The sequence below is a fragment of the Neolamprologus brichardi genome, chromosome 3 (genome assembly GCF_056152115.1).
Source record: "Neolamprologus brichardi isolate AB-2024 chromosome 3, ASM5615211v1, whole genome shotgun sequence".
Classification (NCBI taxonomy): Eukaryota; Metazoa; Chordata; class Actinopteri; order Cichliformes; family Cichlidae; genus Neolamprologus; species Neolamprologus brichardi.
The window spans coordinates 18,043,891-18,070,050 of NC_142106.1; the positions used below are offsets into that span (position 1 = coordinate 18,043,891).

The 26,160-nt window shown below is 40.7% G+C and overlaps 2 protein-coding genes and 1 long non-coding RNA gene across 5 annotated transcripts; 1 reads left to right on the forward strand and 2 right to left on the reverse strand.

The window, feature by feature from the left end:
• The first annotated feature begins 318 nt into the window (after positions 1-318).
• Positions 319-2,457, forward strand: LOC148103706 (butyrophilin subfamily 3 member A2-like). Its single transcript, XM_087839515.1, has 5 exons — positions 319-413; positions 1,088-1,429; positions 1,761-2,054; positions 2,140-2,271; positions 2,411-2,457. Exons 1-5 carry the CDS (start codon positions 320-322, stop codon positions 2,455-2,457), a joined length of 909 nt encoding a protein of 302 aa, XP_087695641.1. The 5' UTR covers position 319.
• Positions 2,458-5,606: 3,149 nt separating this feature from the next.
• Positions 5,607-17,168, reverse strand: LOC148103707 (uncharacterized). Of its 3 annotated transcripts, XM_087832839.1 has the most exons (8): positions 17,129-17,168; positions 16,531-16,957; positions 9,515-9,595; positions 8,460-8,507; positions 8,329-8,361; positions 7,806-7,853; positions 7,675-7,707; positions 5,607-5,962 (listed from the first exon to the last, which is right to left on the reverse strand). In XM_087832839.1, exons 1-8 carry the CDS (start codon positions 17,159-17,161, stop codon positions 5,712-5,714), a joined length of 954 nt encoding a protein of 317 aa, XP_087688965.1. In that variant the 5' UTR covers positions 17,162-17,168; the 3' UTR covers positions 5,607-5,711. The 3 variants fall into 3 exon arrangements, with proteins under 3 accessions (XP_087688965.1, XP_087688970.1, XP_087688974.1); XM_087832844.1 differs by lacking the exons at positions 8,329-8,361; positions 8,460-8,507; XM_087832848.1 differs by lacking the exons at positions 7,806-7,853; positions 8,329-8,361.
• A 6,291-nt stretch (positions 17,169-23,459) lies between these two features.
• Positions 23,460-25,925, reverse strand: LOC148103708 (uncharacterized). The gene is made up of 4 exons (XR_015718631.1): positions 24,907-25,925; positions 23,945-24,062; positions 23,686-23,848; positions 23,460-23,511 (listed from the first exon to the last, which is right to left on the reverse strand). It is a non-coding gene; the product is annotated as an uncharacterized LOC148103708 (long non-coding RNA).
• Between the last annotated feature and the right edge of the window lie 235 nt (positions 25,926-26,160).

Sequence of the window (26,160 nt, forward strand, 5' to 3'; positions counted from 1 at the left end):
AGAATATAGTCCAAGTTTAAGTTGTTCTAAAGCTTTTATGTGGGTGGAAAAGGTGAATCTATAAACTAGATGTATCTGTGCCATTACAGTAGGTGAACCTACTGTAATTCCATAAGACAGTATAGATAGGATGATCCACACTCAGTGAAGTACTGCAACGAAAAAAAAAGCCTAATTTTTGTGACAGACAAGAATTCCTCCCAGGAATTTATTTGGTCTTAATTGTGCAGCTTATGTTACTGAAACACAAATCAGAATTGTCCAGTCAGCAGTGGTTTCCATTGTATTAATGTTATCTGTCTGTTTTCAGTGCTGCAGGATGGCTCATCAGCAGAACGGACTGTTTCCTCAACCACTGCTCAAAGCTTTCAGTGTTCTGATCTTCATCATTCTCCTAAAGGATGTCTGTAATGGTAATTCATACATAAATAAATGTTGTTTTTTGTCATATTTCAAGCACACATTTTAATTATTTATATTTGTGCTCTTAATGTGCCTTCATTAAGATCCATGTTTTAAGAAGTCAAAGCAACACTGGCAGGATACAGAACTGTTTTATTTTTATGAACCAACACATTTCAGTTTCTGTCAGCAGAGGTATTTAAATAGGATAGATATATAATATTATATATCAACATACACTATACTCTGACACTAACAATAATCTTAATAGTTTTAGAATCAGGGAAGATGCTTGTTTGAGACATGGCTGACTGCACAGATACATCTTGCTGAAACAAGTTTTAGCTCTTTACAAATTCACAGTGATTGTGATTGGCCATGTGATGCTGTAGGCCTCTGCCAGCACTGATTTAGTCTAGACATAAATACAGTTTGAGGTAAATTGTCTCTTAAAGGGAAATTACAACTTGGGGTGAACATAAAACAAGCAATTCATAGACACATTAATAATAGATAGGAGAGCTTATAGGCTCTACCCCAGCAGAGTTTACATGGATCTAGTCTCTACGGTTTCCACATCACACCTTTAGGTTCAATAATTTAAAAAGATATTGTGAGATAATGCTAAAAAAAATCCCTCCTTCTAGCGATTTCTTATTTAAAAATTATGATTACTTATTTTCAGGTCAGCCTCTGTTGATTGGTCCATCTCAGGTCCTGGTGGCAAGAGCTGGTGATGATGTCATTTTGCCATGTCATCTGGAACCTGCATCCGATATTTCTACAAAGACACTGGAGTGGACAAGATTTTCACTTGACCCTAGATTTGTCTACGTTTCACGTGCCAATCAGGAAATCGAAAAACTAAAAAATCCTTCTTTCAAAGGAAGGACGTCAGTGTTTGTTGATGAACTCAAGTATGGAAATATTTCACTGAAAATCTCCAAAGTGAAATTTACCGATACAGGGACATACAGATGCTATATTCCAGATATGGAAAAAAAAGCTTTTGTCGAGCTAGTTGTTGGTAAGTAGCTTCTTGTTGATGGTCTTGTGTTGTGCAGTCGTGTCCCTGGTATCATTTGAAAGCTCTTTGTCCTTGCCCATGGTGATGGAGAAGTTAGAATAGAACAAAATAAATCTGTAGACATTTTTTTCTGTGGTTTTGGTTGATTGGTCTGTCTCCCTCTATTAAAATTAAGACAAGGCATAAAATTATGAGACAATTCATTTCTTTACAAGTGACCAGACTTATGAATTCAGAACTCAATTTGCTTTGAGGTACACATTATATTATTGCATCTTGTAATTTCATTAACGCCCATTGACTTTGAAATATCATGTTTTCTTTTGCTCAGCATCAGATACTGCCACCTCACCTGTCGTCAGTTTATCAGGGATTGACAAAAACAGAGGAGGAGTGGTGTTACAGTGTGAGTCTGCAGGCTGGTACCCAGAGCCTGAGCTGCTGTGGTTGGACGGTGAGGGAAACCTCCTCTCTGCTGGACCTACAGAGACCCTCAGAGGTCCTGATGACCTCTATACTGTCAGCAGCAGAGTGACTGTGGAGAAGAGACACAGCAACAACATCACCTGCAGAGTCCAACAGAGGAACACCAACCAGAGCAGAGAGACACACATACATGTTCCAGGTTCAAATTATATTTTTACCTTTATGATAGAAAGACTTTTTGAACATCTGAACTCCAGTTTTATTGATTTTTTTTATCATTTCAGAGGATTTCTTTGAGATCCCGTCCAGTTCATCCTCTGTCACCATTGGTTTGGCTGTTAGTTTGGCTCTTTGCATCATCCTGTTAATTTTATCAGCTGTTGTTCTTTTACTTAGAAAGAGGAAACACATGATGAGTAAGTCACTGATTAATTATTCTTTACCTCTACTAGGAATCAAAGTTTTTATTGAGACTCTGATGAGAGGTTTAATATTTTAATCCAAGTTTGGGCATTTCCTTTTTATTTAATTTTAATTTCAAAAAGACACCAACAGAAGGACAAGAGGTCAACCTGGTGGGGGAGATGCTGAGGATCCTCTGATGCCAACAAAGAGAGAGAAACAAAATGTGAGTAGCTCTTCTACCAAAACTAAGAAGCAGACTTCATGCGTGAGTAGATAAACATGAATAAGTTAAATATCAAAATGTTCATTGTTTTTCAGAAATGCAATTAAATACTAATCAGGATTTCACAATAAAACCAGCTGAAATAATGCTCAACAGGAAAAGAAAAAAACTGCACACGGTTACTACACAGACATTATGGGCATTTACTAGTGTGAGTTGAAAGAATTCTCTTTTGATGTTAAAGGAATAAAGCAGAAATAATGTGTTTCACATTATCATTATTAGATTATGACTTCAGTAATGTCACCACAGTCTCTGTTTTAGTCAAAATGTTACTTTTTTTAATATAATCAAACCTTTTCTGGATGGGAACTGGACTGTGTGTGATGACAACACACATCACCAACAAACACGAGGTGTGCTCATAAATAAAAGAAACATATTGATTTAAAAATACAACCCAGCATGAAAAATAAGTTGTTTACCTCATCATTGTGTTTTATGTCATATATGCAGATTTATTGATTGTGGCTTTAACCAGTGTTGCTCGTGCTGTAATTCACATTACACTTAAAGTAATATGTTACATTATAGAGTACAATCCCACAGACTGACACAAATCTTCATCCTAATGACGACACAGAGATGGTAAAGGTAGAGATATTCTTTACTTAAGTTAATGTACAGATACTAGTGTTAAAAATACTCAGTAAAAGTTGAACTACTGATTCAATTTACTTTCAGTAAAAGTGAAAAAGTACAGACTTGAAATTTACACAAAGTAAGAAAGTAAAAGTAGCTCTTTGAAAGACGTTTCTACTAGCAATTTTTTTCAAAGCTAACTAATAATAAAATAATATCAATATATAGGAATACAAACATTAGTTCAGTGTAAATTTTAATTCTAATAAATGTAGTTAGTTTGAATCACTTAAGTAGAGATTGAGCAGACAAAAAAATAACATTTAAAAAAACCTCCATTTTCTGTTGGCTCCATTGTAGAGGGTCAGACTTACAGTAGCTGGACCTTTAAGAGGACATGAAAGCTGCGCACATAAAGGCTAATTTATACAATGAGCCCTCAAACACTGACATAGATGTGTGTGAATGTGTGTGTGAATGGGTGGATGATTGGATATGTAAAGCCCTTTGGGGTCCTTAAGGACTAGTAAAGCGCTATATAAATACAGGCCATTACCATTACCAGGCCATTACAGATGTAACTGTGAAGCTGGATTTAAGAATAAAATGCTTAAAGTTTTAAAAACATGTTTAGCGCCATCTTCTGTCAGTACTTGACGTCATGTAGTTGGTTACGGTTGATAGACTTACATTAGTTTATGTTAGTTAACTAGTGAGAGAATTGAGATCTGAGAGGAAAATAACGACAGTAAAACTAAAAAGAAAGAAAAAAGCGGAGACTCCAGGAAGAGATGCCACACTCGTTGGGAGACCTTTTGTTTTTTCCTCACATCATCTCACTGACTGGATTCCTTCATATTAGAAGTGAGGAAACGTGAATGTAATGGAAGTGAAGCAGCCTGTAACGTGGAGACTAATTTTCCTGCGGACATGGATGTTAGGATTTCTAATCGTCTTCGGTAAGAAATAGTTCTGTTTGTGGTTTCATGCTCATGTAGTAACTTTATGAAGCTGGAAACCTGCAGTCAGCTGAGACTGAAGAAGTCACTTGGTTGAGTCATGAAACGTTTCTCCCACTGAAAACATCCAGATGAACAGAAACTACTTTTTTGGTGCACACAAATATGTTTTGTTTGCTGATGTTTGTTGAGCTGACAGAAATGAAATTACCTGGCTCGATGCTGAAGTACCGCAATATAGACAAAAAGTAAAAAACTTTAACTCCTGACTATGATACTCAGTTTTGCCTCTGGTATCTATTTCATCTCATTTTATGCAAAATCTCCGTGTGATTAATAAACAAACACCATTGCCTTTCATAAGCTAGCGCTTATGCTCAAAGCAATTTGATGTTTGAAGTGCCCTGAAATAATAACTCAGTTTTGTTAAACCAAGAGTAATAATGAGCCCGTTTTGTGTGACAAAGTCATGTGCTAGCCCCCCCCCTCCCCCTCACACACACACACACACACACACACACACACACACACACACACCTATACGGGTTTCTATGTATTGCAAGGACACTTTTTCCAAACCAGCCCAGGTGGTGGACTATGGGGACACCACTTTCCGCTTGCCCCTGAGAGATGCTGAATACGTCAAAAAATCTGTTTTGAGCCACAGAGCACAGATCTCACTTCAAAGTTCCTATACACGCAACACAACTAGAGATATAAGAACCTGTTTTTTTGCAACCTTATCAGGACATAGATAATTAGGTGAGAAGCCCCGCCTATGAAAATATTAGACATTTTAACACCCAACAGGATTTGTAAGGACACTGGCTATACAACACACATACCTGTCACCAAAGTATATTATAGGGCCAAAAATGAATAAGTGGGACATGGCTAAACTCAAACACTACTACTGCATATTAAAATTAATAGTTAACAAAACGTGGTCTTATGACAAAAATCGAACATCACAAAACACAAAGACCTGAATTTGAGAACTAGCTCAATGCAATTTGCAAAGACAAACCTTATTCTTAGATTTGTATTGGAGCCATCACATATTTATAATTTGAATTCCCTATAGTCTTTATGAAATGTCTAATGCTCAAGTCAAAGCAATACAGGGATAAGAGTTCCAAAGGTAACTTTTCAACCATGAATTTACAGGTCTTCTCTGTTAAAGGCTAGCAATTAAAGGTTAGATTTCCTAGTTGGTATATTATGCATTTACATTAAGCACATATCTTCCTTAATTTGAGTTATACAACTGCTGATGAGAATTTGCTTTTAGGAACTTTTCCCCTCAGTATAAGAAAGCCTCACTGAAAGACAAATATTCAGTTCCAAAAGAAAAGGTTCCAGGGTTGTGTATCTTCAGAGTTCTTGAATTGGTAATAAGATACATGCTCAAGCACAGAAAAGGTGCTTTTCACATATCATGTTCCCTTTAAGTACGGTCTTTAGAGACAAAAAAAAATTATATATATATATATATATATATATATATAAATAATAGCCAATCTGATGGTGAATACTCAAGTTTATTTCAACAAGAACACGTGCTTTTTGCAAACATGACATATATGTCAAACATCTGTGTATATATTTTTGTAACTTGATTAATCGTTTAGCGGCTGTTCCTTTTTTTTAGAGTTATGCCGCGGTTCCTGACGAAGTCTCTCACATTTTGAACAGAGCGACTGTCTAATACAGGACGTTCAGCATTTTTACACTGTTTGATTTCTGTCACAGTGGCTAGTTTCCCATTTGCAATGTGCCCACGGAAATGTCTCATGACTGCTGCAATCTCTTTGGGAGACCATGGACATTTTTGTCTCCTTCGAGGATTTTCCCCTTCTGCGCCATTTCCAGGGAATGCTACAAGGGGGAGAGAAAATAAGATCAGCTTACTTTTGATTTGTTAATTATTAAGTTATTATAAAGTTACTCTTCAAGAACAATATGGATGTAAACATCAAATCCATTTCATGGTACACATATCAAAAAGAAGTCCAGGCATTAACCACAGCATTTTTTAACTTGGTTTAAATAGCTGTGGGGCTTTAGATTTACACGGGGGTTTGGCTTTTTGCCATGTTAGATAAATACAGTGTCTTAAAAGCTATATTCTGATTAGAAGATCTAGCTCGTTCTTTCCTGCAAAAACATTAACTCAAAGAAAACTATTAAAGATAGAACTTCTAACTATGTGAATGCCACGGGACACCCAATTACAAAGTGACATTAGTTCCCATCCAGTTTCATCATGTCCTCCTTTATTGTCCTCTACTTCCAATCATGCAGAATCCAGGTTCAACCCATTACTTCAGCTTTGTCCTCTGATCTTTTCACTTAGTTTGTCAAGCAAATTATTCCTCATTTCCACCACTCTTATTCTCATGTGATTTTGTACTGTAACAGTAGCCCAGTTCAGACCTGGCATTATGACAAGTTCTGGGTGATCAGATACAACCAGCATTAATGAAAACTCTAAAGATATCCAGGATACTTTGAGGACTCATTCAAGATCCAGTGATGTAAGGCACACATTTGTTTCCATTCCTCTGAAAGTCAAAACAATCTGTTCCGAAGACAATGTAGGACAGTCTACTCTGATGTCATACTCAGCAAAACAAGATGACTCACATGAAACCTCTTTCTCATTTGATAAAAACCGTGAAACATGGGAGATTAAAAAACATTTGAGTCAGAAATAACTCGTGCAAAAAAATATTAGTTTAAAGATGTACACATTTACAGAATCACCAACACTGACAATAAACTCTCATATTGTCTCTTAAAATAAAAATAAAAAGATTTCAATCAAAAGGTGATCTAACATGCCAATGTAGTTTTCATATATGGTTTAAAAAGCAAGATAAGCAGTTTCCCATCTTTGTTTTCGAATAGTTATGAACATTTGAACTGTTAATCAGGCTTTTGAAGATGATTAATGGTAAGTATTAATATGCAATATTAGTATTTAAGCTGAGTTTACTGGAGCTTTAAGTGAGCCAACTTTCAAGTCGATGTGTACTGTAAACCTATGCAGACAGATCAGTATTTAAGGCTTTACTCTCACCATCCACTGGAGCACAACTTGGGCGTCATCAAGATATTACAAAATAGAGCAAAGACACAGCGGCCAGGGAAGCACAAGAACATGACATCAAGAAGGCCCCGAGTAAATGAGGTTATCCCAGCTGGACTTTTGTCAAACCTGGGAAGGCACCTAAAGAACGCTCCAGCCAATCCAGGAGCGAAGAAGGACAAGAACAGCTGATACGGATTTTCTTAAAAGATAACGTCTCTGTGGCTTTCAAATCCCAAAACTGAAATAAGAACCAAAATAAGAAAAGTATTCTAATGTTGAACCTGAGAAGAAAATTCCTCATGCCAACTTTAAGGTCATACTGGATATTAGTCATGAACTATGCAATGTTTGTAAAATTCTGGCATGTCATATTGACCAAACTTTCATATCAGATCTTGTCAAACACTGTTACAGAGATAACCATTTGCTAGTCTGTTGTTCAAAGAATCTGTTCAAAGGTGTCTTGATATTTTAAAATATTTTATTCTTGTGGTACCTCGTGATGTGCCTTCTCCAGCCGAGTCCACATCTGTAAATAGAAAAGTAAAACAAAAATATCACAAACAACATGAGTGGCTTGGTAATCATGGAAGAGCCATCAATATGCAGGGTGGTGGATAGTTATACCGTTTGAGGTGTTTGGAGGTTCCTCTACAGGTGGCATAGTACTCCTCCCTATAGTACAAGGAGTATTTTAGCTCAATATAGCAGTCACGTTTTCTGTTCCTGTTTAGACTTTCCTTTAACACGAAAATAATTTTCACTAACAAGGAGAGAGGCACCCATAAATACAAGTAATCCTCAGGTCCATAGCTCAGTCCTAAAATGACTGAAGAAGTTTAAAGTTACATTGACCATTTCTTCAGCTGGCATATCAGTGAATTGTCATGATATATCTGCAGTACCAGTTAAAACTTTGGACACACCTGTTTATTCATTCTGAATTTGAATAAGCATTGTGTCTTTTCAAAGTAATCTTAACTGCATTTCCCAAAACTAGAAAGCATTTTACTAGAAATAAAACATAAAAGCCATCTACAAAGATGAAAGACATCAAAAATCCCGTCAAACACTGTTACAGAGATAACCATTTGCTAGTCTGTTGTTCAAAGATGTCTTGATATTTTAAAATATTTTATTCTTGTGGTACCTTGTGATGTGCCTTCTCCAGCCGAGTCCACATCTATAAATAGATAAGTAAAACAAAAATATCACAAACAATATGAGTGGCTTGGTAATCATGGAAGAGCCATCAATATGTAGGGTGATGGATAGTTATACCGTTTGAGGTGTTTGAAGGTTCCTCTACAGGTGGCATAGTACTCCTCCCTATAGTACAAGGAGTATTTTAGCTCAATATAGCAGTCACATTTTCTGTTCCTGTTTAGACTTTCCTTTAACAAGACAATGATTTTCACTAACAAGGAGAGAGGCATCCATAAATACAAGTAATCCTCAGGTCCATAGCTCAGTCCTAAAATGACTGAGGTCGCCAGTCTCCCACAGGACTAACACAGAGAAAAACAACTATATGCAATCACATTCACATCAATGGGCAATTTAGAGTGACCAATTAACCTAACCCCAGTTTCTTTGGACTGTGCGAGGAAGCTGAAGTATGCCGAGAGAACCCACGCAAACATGGAGAAAACAACTCCATGTTTGCGGACCCTGGACCGATGAACTCAGGACCGTCTTGCTGTGAGGCAACAGTGCTAACCACTATGCTAACGTCCCGCCTTATCGACTGGGCAGCCAAGTCCAATAAGTGCACTTGCTGGGGTTAGGATAAGCGGAAGAGATGTTCTCGGCATACCTTGTAAAAATGTAAACACAATACTCCAACAGTCCAGTTATAAGACAATCATCATCAGTGGGCACACTGTAGGAAGTGGGTAATACTGTCAGAGGTCCCTGGAGGTACCTCAACAAATTTCCTAGTTCCCTTTTCTGTAGTTGAATAGTGTAGCTCAATATTAATGCTCTGTTGCGTTGTGGTTGATTCATTTACACACATCTCTGGCTAGATATCTGTAGCATCACAACACAAAACTATCAATGTAAGTACTATTACATTTTTTGTACTGATCTGGTTAGACCTTTCTTTAGTGACATTATTTGACAGACATCAATCTTTATGACTATGTCAAGAATAGCTTAAGCAGTGTATTAACCTCAGCCCAAAACAAATTAAGACATTTTCAATACTTAAGACTTACAGTGCACATATAATCCTTACTACTACCTTTTAAATAACTGTGTATACCTGAAACATCTCACAATATTGCATTCAACTGAATACTACATAAATATGAGTTGTTTGTTGGTGCATTTACCCATTTTTGTTTGTGCTGGTGGGTATTCTTTGTCAGCCTCGCCGTCTTCACTCTCACCAGAGTCTGTCAAGTCTAGGTTATCTGACAAAAAAATATGTTAAGCAGCATCTTGATGCATTCTCAATCATCCAGGTAAGTAAATCTCCAAGAGTTGATTCTGTTCATCTGGACATAGCGTTTTGTGGGAAAAACGTTTCGTCACTCATCCAAGTGACTTCTTCAGTCTCAGCTTACTGCAGGTTTCCCCAATCTTATAAACAGTACATTTGCATAATGACTGAAACCAGCCCACTGAAGGAACAATGGGCTGGGAGGTCAGTTCCTTAATCTTAATTATGCAAATTCTCATGACCATTGATCAACAACCACTGACCAAAACCCACTGATCAAAGACCACTGATCAATAGCCATGAGTACCATACACAGAGAGTTGGGGAATGGCTGCAATCACAGCACTGTAAGATGGCCTTAGGCCCCCTCCTTGATTATGAATCGAGGCATTCTGAATGCATCAAGACGTTTTAACCCACTTTGGCAAGGACGGCCTGAAGCTTGTACGTCAGTATGAGCAAACAGCACGTAAGATGGTGGATTACAGGAACCACCTGAGATTCAGCCTCAGATGCAGACAAAACCGGATTACTCCTAAAAGTCTGCAAATGAGCTCTTTGTTAAAGGCTTCCGGGCAACAAAAATCCTCCAGAAGGCACAGCATCAGTTGCTTAATGAACGGGTGAGGCAAACAAATTTTACCATGGACATGCTAAAATCTCAAGAGGAGCGGATCCAACAGAGACTGACAATGCTTCTAGATGAGAATACTCTTAAAAAGGTGTTTGACTTTACTGAGAAGGCTCGTCTAGCACAGCACAAGAAGTCTAAGACCAGGCAACAAAGGAAGTTTGACTTACTTGTTGTACGTCGGAAACCACGGCAAAATACGGAGAGTGTCCTCAGTGACCAGAAGAGACAAGGATGCGACACAGAGGATGTGGACAAGTGGGTGAAGAATTTGTCTGACAGACAGCTCACCGAAACAGAGAAAAACATCCTTGCTCAAGGGCTGAATTTTGCTGTCACACCGGGACAAATCCCGCTAGTGGAGCTGATCACAGCCACAGAAACAGCAATTCGTAACAACAATATTGCAGAAATGGAAGCATAGCAACTACAGACGAAAGTTTTGGCCTGTCTCAGCAATGCAAAGCCCCCAGCATCCAAAATCACCATGGAGAGGAAGGTGCTCCACCTGGAGACTCTGTTGTCCTGCTGGGAGACTTCAATGCTCACGTGGGTAACGACAGCAAGACTTGGAGGGGCGTGATTGGGAGGAACGGCCTCCCTGATCTGAACCCGAGCGGTGTTTTGTTATTGGACTTCTGTGCAAATCACAGTTTGGCCATAACAAACACCTTGTTCGAACATAAGAGTGTCCACAAGTGCACGTGGCACCAGGACGCTCTAGGCCGCAGATCGATGATTGATTTTGTAATCGTATCACCAGACCTGCGAACATATGTTCTGGACACTCAGGTAAAGAGAGGGGCTGAGCTGTCAACTGATCACCACCTGGTGGTGAGTTGGATCAGGTGGCAGGAGAGGACGCTGGACAGAACCGGTGCACCTAAACGCTAGGGGTGCAACGATACTCGTATCGATATTGAACCGTTTGATACAGTGCTTTCGGTTCGGTACGCATATGTATCGAACAATACAACATTTTTAATTTATTTTATCAACTTCCCTTCTGACGATGCTGTCTGTGTTGAGCGCTCAGTGGATCTGCGCTCGACAGTGCAGCCTAGGCGGAGTAGTCGAACGCAGATTCACTGAGCGCAGGGCAAGCTAGCGAGACAGAAGCTAAGCTCGTTGCAACATGGCAAATTGAACCTCCCCCACCCTCATTCAGATCTGGCGTTTGGAACTATTTTGGTTTTCATGTGAAGTATGACCCTGAAGGTAAGCGCGTCATGGATTAAAGTAAAACAGTATGTTGGATGTGCCAGCAATGCTCAATTACATGGGTGGGAACTAGTGTGTTAGCGCAGTTAGCTCGTTGTGTTGGCCGTCCAGCCCCACGCACAAGGCAATCCGCAGTAGCTCGTTAACGGAGGTGTTGTGTCGTTAACCTCATTTCAGATTAACGCTGACAGCACTAGTGGGAACACAACGAATATGACTGCACATTTACTCCGACATCATCCTAGTGCAAAGACAAGTGGAAGCAGACAAAAACAACAAGCACGCATGCTACAAACTTTACCCGAGTCATTTAGACAGCCGTTAGCACATGATTCTCCTTATGGGGACCTGATATATTTAATATGGTGCTGAGAATATAGCCCAGAAGAAGCGTATAGTATAGCTTTTATTTTGGAAAGAGCCATTTCTCTGTAATAAACTCTCTTTTCCAAAGATGAGTGATTCCTCAATCAGATACAGGGCTCGCAAAATATATGTCAATGCTTTTGCATTCTTTCGGAAATGTAGCTGGGTAATTATGTCATTGGCATCGGTGAGCCACTGTCAATATGTGACATATTGAAATTGCGTTTGAATTTGCGCTTGTTTTTTGCTTTCACTTTGCAATCGTGCGAACTGCGTATACAGAGCGACAGCACTGATTGGTGAGTGATGATAATTTGCGCACCAATTCCTCTGACATCTTATCAATCGTTAGCTTACTATGCAAACATGACAAGTGAAATCTCCCGCAGCAAGCTTAAACATGTGAGAGGTTGATCGCGCAGAGAATCGCTGAGCGTTATGTGAGTGCATGTGTAAAAGCAGCAGGATATATATTTTAGTTCTGCTGAGCCAAATAAGACAGGTCAGCGTGAAGAAGTGACAGCCAAACAAAGCTTACCACAAAACGGAAAAGTTATGACAAATCAGACTATAAGGCAAAAAGAAAGTGCAGCTTTATGGTTTCATGGACAAAAGAATTTCTGTGGCTGCAATATGACGAGCTAAATAACCAGGGCTGCACATAAGTGGTCCGCAGGTGCGCATTCGCTGTCAAAATAAAAAACGCGCACAAGATAAGAAGTTGCAACGCGTGTTTGCGTACATAGGATTTTCTGGAGGAGGACAGACATTTGTTTAGAACTCTTAAAGATGTTGAAGAAGCAAAATCCTTTAAGCAATTACTTTGGTGTTCCTTCACCTCCAAAGAAATGGAGTCTGAACCACAAAAGAAGCGCGTATTCTCAGAAAAGTGGTTGCAGGAGGTGAGCTGGCTTCAAACAAATGATGAACGCACAGAGATGTGGTGCAGAATGTGCCGTGAAAATTTAATAAATGACAAATTAATAAAAAGGCATGAACATTTTTTTTGTATCGAAAAAATATCGAACCGTGACACCAAAGTATCGAACTGAACCGAACCGTGAATTTTGTGTATCGTTGCACCCCTACTAAACGCGTAGTGAGGGTGTGCTGGGAACATCTAGCAGAGGCCCCAGTCCGCAAGATCTTCAACGCACACCTCCGGCAGAGCTTCAACAGCATTCCGAGGGAGACTGGGGACATTGGACCATGATCAGCGTCTCCATTGCCGAAGCTGCTGCATTGAGCTGCGGCCGCAAGGTGGTTGGTGCCTGCCGTGGTGGTAATCACCTAACCAAATGGTGCACACCAGAGGTGAAAGGAGCCACCAGGCTGAAGAAGGAGTCCTATCAGGCTTGGTTAGCCTGTGGGACTCCGGAGGCAGTCGACAGGTATCGACAGGCCAAGCGGAATGCGGCTCGGGCAGTGGCTGAAGCAAAAACTCGGGTGTGGGAGGAGTTCGGGGAGGCCATGGAAAAAGACTTTCGGACTGCCTCGAAGAGATTCTGGCAAATCGTCAGGCGTCTCAGGAGGGGAATGCGGTGCTCTACCTGCGCTGTGTATAGTGCTGGCAGAGCGCTGCTGACGTCGACTGAGAAAATTGTCAGGCGGTGGAAGGAATACTTCGAGGACATCCTTAATCCCACTGACACGTCTTCCGAGGAGGAAGCAGAGTCTGGGGATGAGGGGAATGACCTACCAATTTCCGGGGGCGAGGTCACTGAGGCAGTTAAACAACTCCTTGGTGGCAGAGCCCCTGGTGTTGATGTGGTCCGCCCCGAGTTCCTGAAGGCTCTGGACGTTGTAGGGCTGTCCTGGTTGACACGCCTCTACAATGTTGCGTGGAGATCAGGGGCAGTACCCCTGGACTGGCAGACCGGGGTGGTGGTCCCCATCTTTAAGAAGGGAGACCGGAGGGTGTGTTCCAACTACAGGGGGCTCACACTCCTCAGCCTCCCTAGGAAAGTCTATGCCAGGGTGCTGGAAAGGAGAGTTCGTCTGCTAGTCGAACCTCGGACACAGGAGGAACAATGCGGTTTTCGTCCTGGTCGCAGAACACTGGACCAGCTCTTTATCCTCTCAAGGATACTTGAGGGTGCATGGGAGTTTGCCCAACCAGTCTACATGTGTTTTGTGGACTTGGAGAAGGCATTCGACCGTGTCCCTCAGGGTGTCCTGTGGGAGGTGTTGCGGGAGTATGGTGTATCAGGCCGATTATTACGGGCCATTCGATCCCTATACAACCGTTGCCAGAGCTTGGTTCGCGTTGCCGGCAGTAAGTCGGACTCGTTCCCGGTGGGTGATGGGCTCCGCCAGGGCTGCCCTTTGTCACCGGTTTTGTTCATAATTCTTATGGACAGGATTTCTAGGCGCAGCCAAGAAGTGGAGGGCTTTCACTTTGGTGGCCTCAGAATCTCAAGTCTGCTTTTTGCGGATGATGTGGTTCTGTTGGCTTCATCGGGTGAGGGCCTCCAGCTCGCAATGGAATGGTTCGCAGCCGAGGGTGAAGCAGCGGGAATGAGGATCAGCACCTCCAAATCTGAGGCCATGGTTCTCAGCCGGAAAAGGGTGGAGTGCCCACTCCGGGTCGGGGATGAGTTCCTGCCCCAAGTGGAGGAGTTCAAGTATCTCGGGGTCTTGTTCACGAGTGATGGGAGAAGGGAGCCGGAGATTGACAGACGGATTGGGGCTGCGGCTGCAGTGATGCGGACACTTCACCGGTCCGTCGTGGTGAAGAGGGTGACCGAAAGAACGAGATTGCGGACACAAGCAGCAGAAATGAGCTTCCTCCGAAGGGTGGCTGGCCTCTCCCTCAGATATAGGGTGAGAAGTTCGGCCATCCGGGAGGGGCTCAGAGTAGAGCCGCTGCTGCTCCACATTGAAAGGTGCCAGCTGAGGTGGTACGGGCATCTGACAAGGATGCCTCCTGGGCGCCTCCTGGGCGAGGTGTTCCGGGCATGTCCCACCGGGAGGAGGCCCCGGGGCAGGCCAGGACACGCTGGAGAGATTATATCTCTCGGCTGGCCTGGGGACGCCTTGGTGTTCCCCCGGATAAGCTGGAGGAGGTGGCTGGGGAGAGGGAGGTCTGGGCCTCTGCTTAGGCTGCTGCCCCTGCGACCCGGCCTCGGATAAAGCGGATGAAGATGGATGGACGGGTGAGAGATGTCATTACGGAGGCAGATGAAACCATGGTCTTGTACGACGTTACATCTCTCTTCACTTGCATCCCAGTCACGGAAGCATTGAAGGTAGTTCGTAAGAGATTATGACACCAACCTCAGCAACAGGACCACTCTCAGCATCGACCAAGTGTGTTTGCTTTTGGAACTGTGTCTTCATTCCACCTACTTCACATACAAGGGTCAGTTCTACAGGCAGAAACATGGGTGTGCCATGGGCTCCCCAGTTTCACCCATCGTGGCCAATTTGTACATGGAAGAAGTGGAAAAGAGGGCTTTGCTATCCTACCCTGGAACACCACCAATCCATTGGTTCAGGTATGTGGATGACACCTGGGTGAAAATCAAATCTCAGGACGTACCACAATTCATGGATCACATTAACTCTGTGGACCGACACATGAAATTCACCAGGGAGGCTATGAAAAGTGGCAGGTTAGCTTTCTTAGACTGAGATTTCCATCAGTAATGGGGGACATCTAAAAGCTGACGTGTACCGTAAACCTACACATACGGATCAGTATTTAAGGTTTGACTCTCATCATCCACTGGAGCACAAACTGGGTGTCATTAGGAGCGAACACCATCCCCACTGACACAGCGGCCAAGGAGGCAGAAGAACATCACATCAGGAAGGCCCTGAGTAAATGTGGTTATCCCAGCTGGACTTTTGTCAAAGCTGGGACGGCTCCTAAAGAAAGCTCCAGCCAATCCAGGAGAGAAGGACAACTGCTGCCCAAACGAAAACCTGTAGTGATCCCATATGTGTCAGGAGTATCGGAGCAGTTGAGACGCATTTTATCTAAACACTGGGTCTCTGTGGCTTTCAAACCCCAAAACACTGCGCCAAAAACTAGTCCACCCCAAGGATCGGGTCCCCCGACACAAACAGAGTAAAATAGTGTACGCTGTTAAGTGCCAGGAGGATTGCCAGGATTTATACATCGGGGAAACCAAACAACCTCTGGCGAAGCGCATGGCACAACACAGAAGAGCTCTCTGTGAATGGTATTCATGGCCATTGATCAGTGGTCTTTGATCAGTGGGTTTTGGTCAGTGGTTGCTGATCAATGGTCGTGAGAATTTGCATAATTAAGATTAAGGACTGACCTCCAAGCCCATTGTTCCTTCAGTGGGCTGGTTTCAGTCATTATGCAAATGTACTGTTTATAAGATTGAAACCTGCAGTCAGCAGAGACTGAAGAAGTCACTTGGATGAGTGACGAAACATTTCTCCCACAAAACACTATGTCCAGATGAACAGAATCAACTTCAGCTATGTCCAGATGAACAGAATCAACTTCAGCTATGTCCAGATGAACAGAATCAACTTCAGCTATGTCCAGATGAACAGAATCAACTTTTTGGAGATGTTAAACAGCAGGTACAAACATTCCTTGTTTCTCTTAACAGCTTTAATGTAAAAGTAAGGTTATTAAATATATTGTGTTAAGAACACTCAAAAGCTTAAAAACTAGACACCTTAAAATACTATCTACTTAGAAATACCTTCAATTTCAATCTCTTCCAATGTTTTGCCTTGGAGATTTCCAAGGGTCCCTTTCTCCATGGCAAGTAGTAGTTTTGATATTTTTGCCAGCTGGGTTGTAGCCTCTGGAAGTCTGTAAAATTCTCTGTGGACACGGATATCATGGCCTAGAAAGTCAGCAACTTGGTCAAGCTCGTGATTTTTTAGGTTCAAGACGTGTGACAAAGTTGCAACATGCTTGCGTAGCTGTGTTGACCTAAGGAGTTCAGGACTTTGTGCACCACAGTCATTTGCATAAATCCTGAGACAGTCCTGTCCTCTGTAAGGAGTCAAACAGTTGGGTCTTGCAAAGAGGAAGGGGTTTTCTTCCGGGACTCCACACTCTAGTCTTCTGCTTATGAGCTGCGTTAGGGCTTCAACCATGTCTGGTGATAACAGTACAGCAACCTGCCCATCTTTCAATAGACTTACGCATCCAAAACACACACAGTCCTCATAATGTAGGTATCTTACATTAACCAACACTATAGGACTTGTGTCTAACACCCTCACTATCAACATCCACACAACTCGGCTGTGTTCTTGTTGCAATAATAACAACACCAGAAAATTAGTCACCTGCTCATCAACTTCAAAGGAGGACGATGCCATGGGCACAGCAGCTTGAGGACGGCCAGGGTGCTCTGAAACCTTGTGCAAGCAAACACAAAAGTACATTAACATCCATTCAACACAGATATGTTGAGACTATACAATACAGTTATGAAGGTACACTGGTTATTGACATAAATGAGGTAAATGTAATGAAGTAATATTGAGTGAAAATTAATTCTCCAGTGTGAACCAACATGACACTCGGCAGTATCCACACACAGTCCTCATAATGTAGGTATCTTACATTAACCAACACTATAGGACTTGTGTCTAACACCCTCACTATCAACATCCACACAACTCGGCTGTGTTCTTGTTGCAATAATAACAACACCAGAAAATTAGTCACCTGCTCATCAACTTCAAAGGAGGACGATGCCATGGGCACAGCAGCTTGAGGACGGCCAGGGTGCTCTGAAACCTTGTGCAAGCAAACACAAAAGTACATTAACATCCATTCAACACAGATATGTTGAGACTATACAATACAGTTATGAAGGTACACTGGTTATTGACATAAATGAGGTAAATGTAATGAAGTAATATTGAGTGAAAATTAATTCTCCAGTGTGAACCAACATGACTCTCGGCAGTATCCACACACAGTCCTCATAATAATGTACCTGAAAGCTTCATACACTGCAGGGTCTCTGTTACACACAGACTTGAGAGCCCATCTTTCAATAGACTTACGCATCCAAAACACACACAGTCCTCATAATGTAGGTATCTTACATTAACCAACACTATGGGACTTGTGTCTAAAACCCTCACTATCAACATCCAAACAACTCGGCTGTGTTCTTGTTGCAATAATAACAACACCAGAAAATTAGTCACCTGCTCATCAACTTCAAAGGAGGACGATGCCATGGGCACAGCAGCTTGAGGACGGCCAGGGTGCTCTGAAACCTTGTGCAAGCAAACACAAAAGTACATTAACATCCATTCAACACAGATAAGTTGAGACTATACAATACAATTATGAAGGTACACTGGTTATTGACATAAATGAGGTAAATGTAATGAATTAATATTGAGTGAAAATTAATTCTCCAGTGTGAACCAACATGACACTCGGCAGTATCCACACACAGTCCTCATAATGTAGGTATCTTACATTAACCAACACTATAGGACTTGTGTCTAACACCCTCACTATCAACATCCAAACAACTCGGCTGTGTTCTTGTTGCAATAATAACAACACCAGAAAATTAGTCACCTGCTCATCAACTTCAAAGGAGGACGATGCCATGGGCACAGCAGCTTGAGAACGGTCAGGGTGCTCTGAAACCTTGTGCAAGCAAACACAAAAGTACATTAACATCCATTCAACACAGATACGTTGAGACTATACAATACAATTATGAAGGTGCACTGGTTATTGACATAAATGAGGTAAATGTAATGTAGTAATATTGAGTGAAAATTAATTCTCCAGTGTGAACCAACATGACTCTCGGCAGTATCCACACACAGTCCTCATAATAATGTACCTGAAAGCTTCATACACTGCAGGGTCTCTGTTACACACAGACTTGAGAGCCCATCTTTCAATAGACTTACGCATCCAAAACACACACAGTCCTCATAATGTAGGTATCTTACATTAACCAACACTATAGGACTTGTGTCTAAAACCCTCACTATCAACATCCAAACAACTCGGCTGTGTTCTTGTTGCAATAACAACAACACCAGAAAATTAGTCACCTGCTCATCAACTTCAAAGGAGGACGATGCCATGGGCACAGCAGCTTGAGGACGGCCAGGGTGCTCTGAAACCTTGTGCAAGCAAACACAAAAGTACATTAACATCCATTCAACACAGATATGTTGAGACTATACAATACAGTTATGAAGGTACACTGGTTATTGACATAAATGAGGTAAATGTAATGTAGTAATATTGAGTGAAAATTAATTCTCCAGTGTGAACCAACATGACACTCGGCAGTATCCACACACAGTCCTCATAATGTAGGTATCTTACATTAACCAACACTATAGGACTTGTGTCTAACACCCTCACTATCAACATCCAAACAACTCGGCTGTGTTCTTGTTGCAATAATAACAACACCAGAAAATTAGTCACCTGCTCATCAACTTCAAAGGAGGACGATGCCATGGGCACAGCAGCTTGAGAACGGTCAGGGTGCTCTGAAACCTTGTGCAAGCAAACACAAAAGTACATTAACATCCATTCAACACAGATACGTTGAGACTATACAATACAATTATGAAGGTACACTGGTTATTGACATAAATGAGGTAAATGTAATGAAGTAATATTGAGTGAAAATTAATTCTCCAGTGTGAACCAACATGACACTCGGCAGTATCCACACACAGTCCTCATAATAATGTACCTGAAAGCTTCATACACTGCAGGGTCTCTGTTACACACAGACTTGAGAGCCCATCTTTCAATAGACTTACGCATCCAAAACACACACAGTCCTCATAATGTAGGTATCTTACATTAACCAACACTATAGGACTTGTGTCTAACACCCTCACTATCAACATCCACACAACTCGGCTGTGTTCTTGTTGCAATAATAACAACACCAGAAAGTTAGTCACCTGCTCATCAACTTCAAAGGAGGACGATGCCATGGGCACAGCAGCTTGAGGACGGCCAGGGTGCTCTGAAACCTTGTGCAAGCAAACACAAAAGTACATTAACATCCATTCAACACAGATACGTTGAGACTATACAATACAATTATGAAGGTACACTGGTTATTGACATAAATGAGGTAAATGTAATGAAGTAATATTGAGTGAAAATTAATTCTCCAGTGTGAACCAACATGACACTCGGCAGTATCCACACACAGTCCTCATAATGTAGGTATCTTACATTAACCAACACTATAGGACTTGTGTCTAACACCCTCACTATCAACATCCACACAACTCGGCTGTGTTCTTGTTGCAATAATAACAACACCAGAAAATTAGTCACCTGCTCATCAACTTCAAAGGAGGACGATGCCATGGGCACAGCAGCTTGAGAACGGTCAGGGTGCTCTGAAACCTTGTGCAAGCAAACACAAAAGTACATTAACATCCATTCAACACAGATATGTTGAGACTATACAATACAGTTATGAAGGTACACTGGTTATTGACATAAATGAGGTAAATGTAATGAAGTAATATTGAGTGAAAATTAATTCTCCAGTGTGAACCAACATGACTCTCGGCAGTATCCACACACAGTCCTCATAATAATGTACCTGAAAGCTTCATACACTGCAGGGTCTCTGTTACACAGAGACTTGAGAGCCCATCTTTCAATAGACTTACGCATCCAAAACACACACAGTCCTCATAATGTAGGTATCTTACATTAACCAACACTATGGGACTTGTGTCTAAAACCCTCACTATCAACATCCAAACAACTCGGCTGTGTTCTTGTTGCAATAATAACAACACCAGAAAATTAGTCACCTGCTCATCAACTTCAAAGGAGGACGATGCCATGGGCACAGCAGCTTGAGGACGGCCAGGGTGCTCTGAAACCTTGTGCAAGCAAACACAAAAGTACATTAACATCCATTCAACACAGATACGTTGAGACTATACAATACAATTATGAAGGTACACTGGTTATTGACATAAATGAGGTAAATGTAATGAATTAATATTGTGTGAAAATTAATTCTCCAGTGTGAACCAACATGACACTCGGCAGTATCCACACACAGTCCTCATAATGTAGGTATCTTACATTAACCAACACTATAGGACTTGTGTCTAACACCCTCACTATCAACATCCAAACAACTCGGCTGTGTTCTTGTTGCAATAATAACAACACCAGAAAATTAGTCACCTGCTCATCAACTTCAAAGGAGGACGATGCCATGGGCACAGCAGCTTGAGAACGGTCAGGGTGCTCTGAAACCTTGTGCAAGCAAACACAAAAGTACATTAACATCCATTCAACACAGATACGTTAAGACTATACAATACAGTTATGAAGGTACACTGGTTATTGACATAAATGAGGTAAATGTAATGAATTAATATTGAGTGAAAATTAATTCTCCAGTGTGAACCAACATGACACTCGGCAGTATCCACACACAGTCCTCATAATGTAGGTATCTTACATTAACCAACACTATAGGACTTGTGTCTAACACCCTCACTATCAACATCCAAACAACTCGGCTGTGTTCTTGTTGCAATAATAACAACACCAGAAAATTAGTCACCTGCTCATCAACTTCAAAGGAGGACGATGCCATGGGCACAGCAGCTTGAGAACGGTCAGGGTGCTCTGAAACCTTGTGCAAGCAAACACAAAAGTACATTAACATCCATTCAACACAGATACGTTGAGACTATACAATACAATTATGAAGGTACACTGGTTATTGACATAAATGAGGTAAATGTAATGAAGTAATATTGAGTGAAAATTAATTCTCCAGTGTGAACCAACATGACTCTCGGCAGTATCCACACACAGTCCTCATAATAATGTACCTGAAAGCTTCATACACTTCAGGGTCTCTGTTACACACAGACTTGAGAGCCCATCTTTCAATAGACTTACGCATCCAAAACACACACAGTCCTCATAATGTAGGTATCTTACATTAACCAACACTATAGGACTTGTGTCTAAAACCCTCACTATCAACATCCAAACAACTCGGCTGTGTTCTTGTTGCAATAACAACAACACCAGAAAATTAGTCACCTGCTCATCAACTTCAAAGGAGGACGATGCCATGGGCACAGCAGCTTGAGGACGGCCAGGGTGCTCTGAAACCTTGTGCAAGCAAACACAAAAGTACATTAACATCCATTCAACACAGATACGTTGAGACTATACAATACAATTATGAAGGTACACTGGTTATTGACATAAATGAGGTAAATGTAATGAATTAATATTGAGTGAAAATTAATTCTCCAGTGTGAACCAACATGACACTCGGCAGTATCCACACACAGTCCTCATAATGTAGGTATCTTACATTAACCAACACTATAGGACTTGTGTCTAACACCCTCACTATCAACATCCACACAACTCGGCTGTGTTCTTGTTGCAATAATAACAACACCAGAAAATTAGTCACCTGCTCATCAACTTCAAAGGAGGACGATGCCATGGGCACAGCAGCTTGAGAACGGTCAGGGTGCTCTGAAACCTTGTGCAAGCAAACACAAAAGTACATTAACATCCATTCAACACAGATATGTTGAGACTATACAATACAATTATGAAGGTACACTGGTTATTGACATAAATGAGGTAAATGTAATGAAGTAATATTGAGTGAAAATTAATTCTCCAGTGTGAACCAACATGACACTCGGCAGTATCCACACACAGTCCTCATAATAATGTACCTGAAAGCTTCATACACTGCAGGGTCTCTGTTACACACAGACTTGAGAGCCCATCTTTCAATAGACTTACGCATCCAAAACACACACAGTCCTCATAATGTAGGTATCTTACATTAACCAACACTATAGGACTTGTGTCTAAAACCCTCACTATCAACATCCAAACAACTCAGCTGTGTTCTTGTTGCAATAATAACACCACCAGAAAATTAGTCACCTGCTCATCAACTTCAAAGGAGGACGATGCCATGGGCACAGCAGCTTGAGGACGGCCAGGGTGCTCTGAAACCTTGTGCAAGCAAACACAAAAGTACATTAACATCCATTCAACACAGATACGTTGAGAATATACAATACAATTATGAAGGTACACTGGTTATTGACATAAATGAGGTAAATGTAATGAATTAATATTGAGTGAAAATTAATTCTCCAGTGTGAACCAACATGACACTCGGCAGTATCCACACACAGTCCTCATAATGTAGGTATCTTACATTAACCAACACTATAGGACTTGTGTCTAACACCCTCACTATCAACATCCAAACAACTCGGCTGTGTTCTTGCTGCAATAATAACAACACCAGAAAATTAGTCACCTGCTCATCAACTTCAAAGGAGGACGATGCCATGGGCACATCAGCTTGAGAACGGTCAGGGTGCTCTGAAACCTTGTGCAAGCAAACACAAAAGTACATTAACATCCATTCAACACAGATAAGTTGAGACTATACAATACTACACTACACTACGGTAAATGTAAATATAATATGTACCTTTACTCTCCATGGCCAGTCAGAGTCACCGTAGTTGTATGTTATTGCTTCCCCCGGCTTGATGTCTTTTATGGCAAATAAACAGAGATGAGGCTTTCCATTTACTGTGATTGTCCTCATTTCACGTGATCGTCATTCACCAGTCTGCCCAAGGAGCCATCCTCTCTGGCTGCATCAATGCTGAGATAACAAAAAATGTAAGACACAAAATTACACAAGGTTTATAAAAAGGCTGAACAATTTGATTACATTTTTAATTATATGGATTTGTAACAAGCTAGCAGTTTGTCTTAATGTGGTCGTCACAACTTTTGCAAAAAGTAGGCTGAAAAATGAATTATTTTGATTACATACCACAATTGTTGTCCATTGTACCTGAATTCAAAAAGAAAAACCTTTAAGGCGTCATGGTACAATCTTGTTCTGTTTTCATATTCCTTCTTGGTTACAACGTCTCCGCGATATTCCAGAAGGAAGTCTCCTTTGTTATAGTTGCACCTACTAAACACTCCTCGACCTTACAAAGAAAATAGAAAATGTCAACATGGGTCTACTACAATGGTTAAACTTATGACTGTGCCAAAAATCCTCAACAAGTATCCTAGTACCTCACCTTTTACTGAATTTATGAATTTCACTTCAAATCCATCTTTGTCCTGCCCCAAAGATGAAAATTTTACTGCTTCATCTTTTGGTTTAATTTTTGCTCTCGGGGGCCTCATTGCAATACACTGTCTCAGAAAAAGAAAAAAAAATAGTACAATTTATTTAATATTTCAGGAAAATAGTTGATAATGAAAACTGATCTTTCACAGGAGGTGTCTTTAACCCTCTGGAGTCAATGGTATAATCGGCTGTTTTTGACTCCTTTTATTTAATTGTTTTATCGGCTCATGTTCATTTATCCACCACAATAGGAAATGAGATTGTTGGGTTTTTCTCTGCATCTATGAAGCGCCTTGAGGCGACTTTTGTTGTGATTTGGCGCTATATAAATAAAATTGAATTGAGAGGCAATAATGTATCTATGTTTTGTTTTTTAAGAAAATACCGTTTTTATATTTTCCTGCACTAAACTTGACGACAGTTTTCAGGAAAAAGCGTAAATTGTGTATCATAACTCTGGTTTTACTTGGCCTATCAACACATTTTTAAAAACTGTTATATACGCATGTTGCTGATACACCGTAAATTGGTCATATAATCTGCACTCCAGAGAGTTAAATGTTAGCTACCTCGGTTATCTGAAATGTCTCATTAATAGCGTGTCACCTATATTTCAGCGTTGCTTAAAATCTGGAGACAGTGGGATGGATGAATAAATAATAACATCTCAGTAATTTCAAATGTTACAGTTTAACTAAAAAGGTGTGTGTTAGACTAGGTATTTAACCTTGACTAATTAAATACACAACCGCGTGTCATCAAAAAAGCTAGCTTTAGCATGAGAATTACATTGAAATACAAAACTCAATCAAGGAATATACACCAAAGAAAAATCTCAACAAAACTAAATCTGACCAGTTGCTGGGCTACAAAGCTGGCAAAATTCGAAAGTTTAAAGTTTAAAGTTACCTGTTGGCTTCTCCACACCAGCGTCGGTGTCGGTACTCCTCAACTCGAAGTCACGAAGTGAGGGGGAGGGGTGAAAAACAGCTCATTGGCTAAAAAGTGGTCAGGTGATGAGAGTTCTGACTTTTTTATGGAATTTCAGTGAAACATTTACAGTGACGAAGGACTGAGTTTTATTGCATTTGTTTGTTTATAGGAAATTCCTCTTTTAAAAAGTATTTAGTTATTTATTTGAGGCAAAGGTACACTACAAGGGAATACATGTTTCCTCACACACCACCAGCCGAGGTCCACCACTGAAGCAATGGTTTTACACTTGCATCTGCATATGTTAAACAAATCTGAGATTCAACCAACAACATAGTGTGACATATTTTAGATCCTTATGTTAAACCAGCATGTATCAAGATGTGGCTTTCTTCGGAAAAATGTATTTAATTATTATATTTTTGTTCTGATCTTTTGTTTGAAGATACAGAAGGTGCATCCTGAAACCAATGAATTTATCACTAGCAATTATGGACAGTTTGAGAAACCAAACATTGTTTTGTTTAGCAGTACAGAATAAATGAGATCATATGATATGACTAAAAAAATCTGAAACTAATAAATCCTATGGAAATTATACAGTGTAAAATTGGCTCTGTTTACAATATAGAACAAGCAGAACAAAACCTTAAAGAAACATGCCATTTTCCTGCATTAGTTATTAGTTATAACAACAAACTTGACAGATTAAATGCAAAACATGTATGTTAGGTTGAATAGATATGATAATTTGATAGTAGTTATTGAGTGAGTAGTTGTTTGGCTGTGTGTTATAGACAGGGGTGCACATAACTGGTACGCAGGTACGAATGCGTGACAAAAATTAGGAATGCGTAGTGACACTTTGCGTACTTGACTGTCTCATTTAATCTTACATGTGTTGCTTGTCACCAGCTAAATGTCCAAAAAAACAACAGACATTAAGCAGCTTCTTTGGTGTGCCACCACTAGCTAAGAAACACCAACCAGAGCCAGAGAAAAGACTTTTTTCAGAAAAGTGGGTCCAAGATGTGCCGTGGCTTGAAGCTAACAATCACATCCACATCTAGCAGACAAATCAGGTGTGTTTTTTAAAGGCTCAAAGAATTTTAACCATCCTTTATTTGACAAACATGAAAAAAAGTAAGGTGTCACGGTTCTGGGTCATTTTGACCCAGCATTTTGAGTTCTTGTGTTTTGGTTTAATTTTGGATTGTATTCTGATTCTTG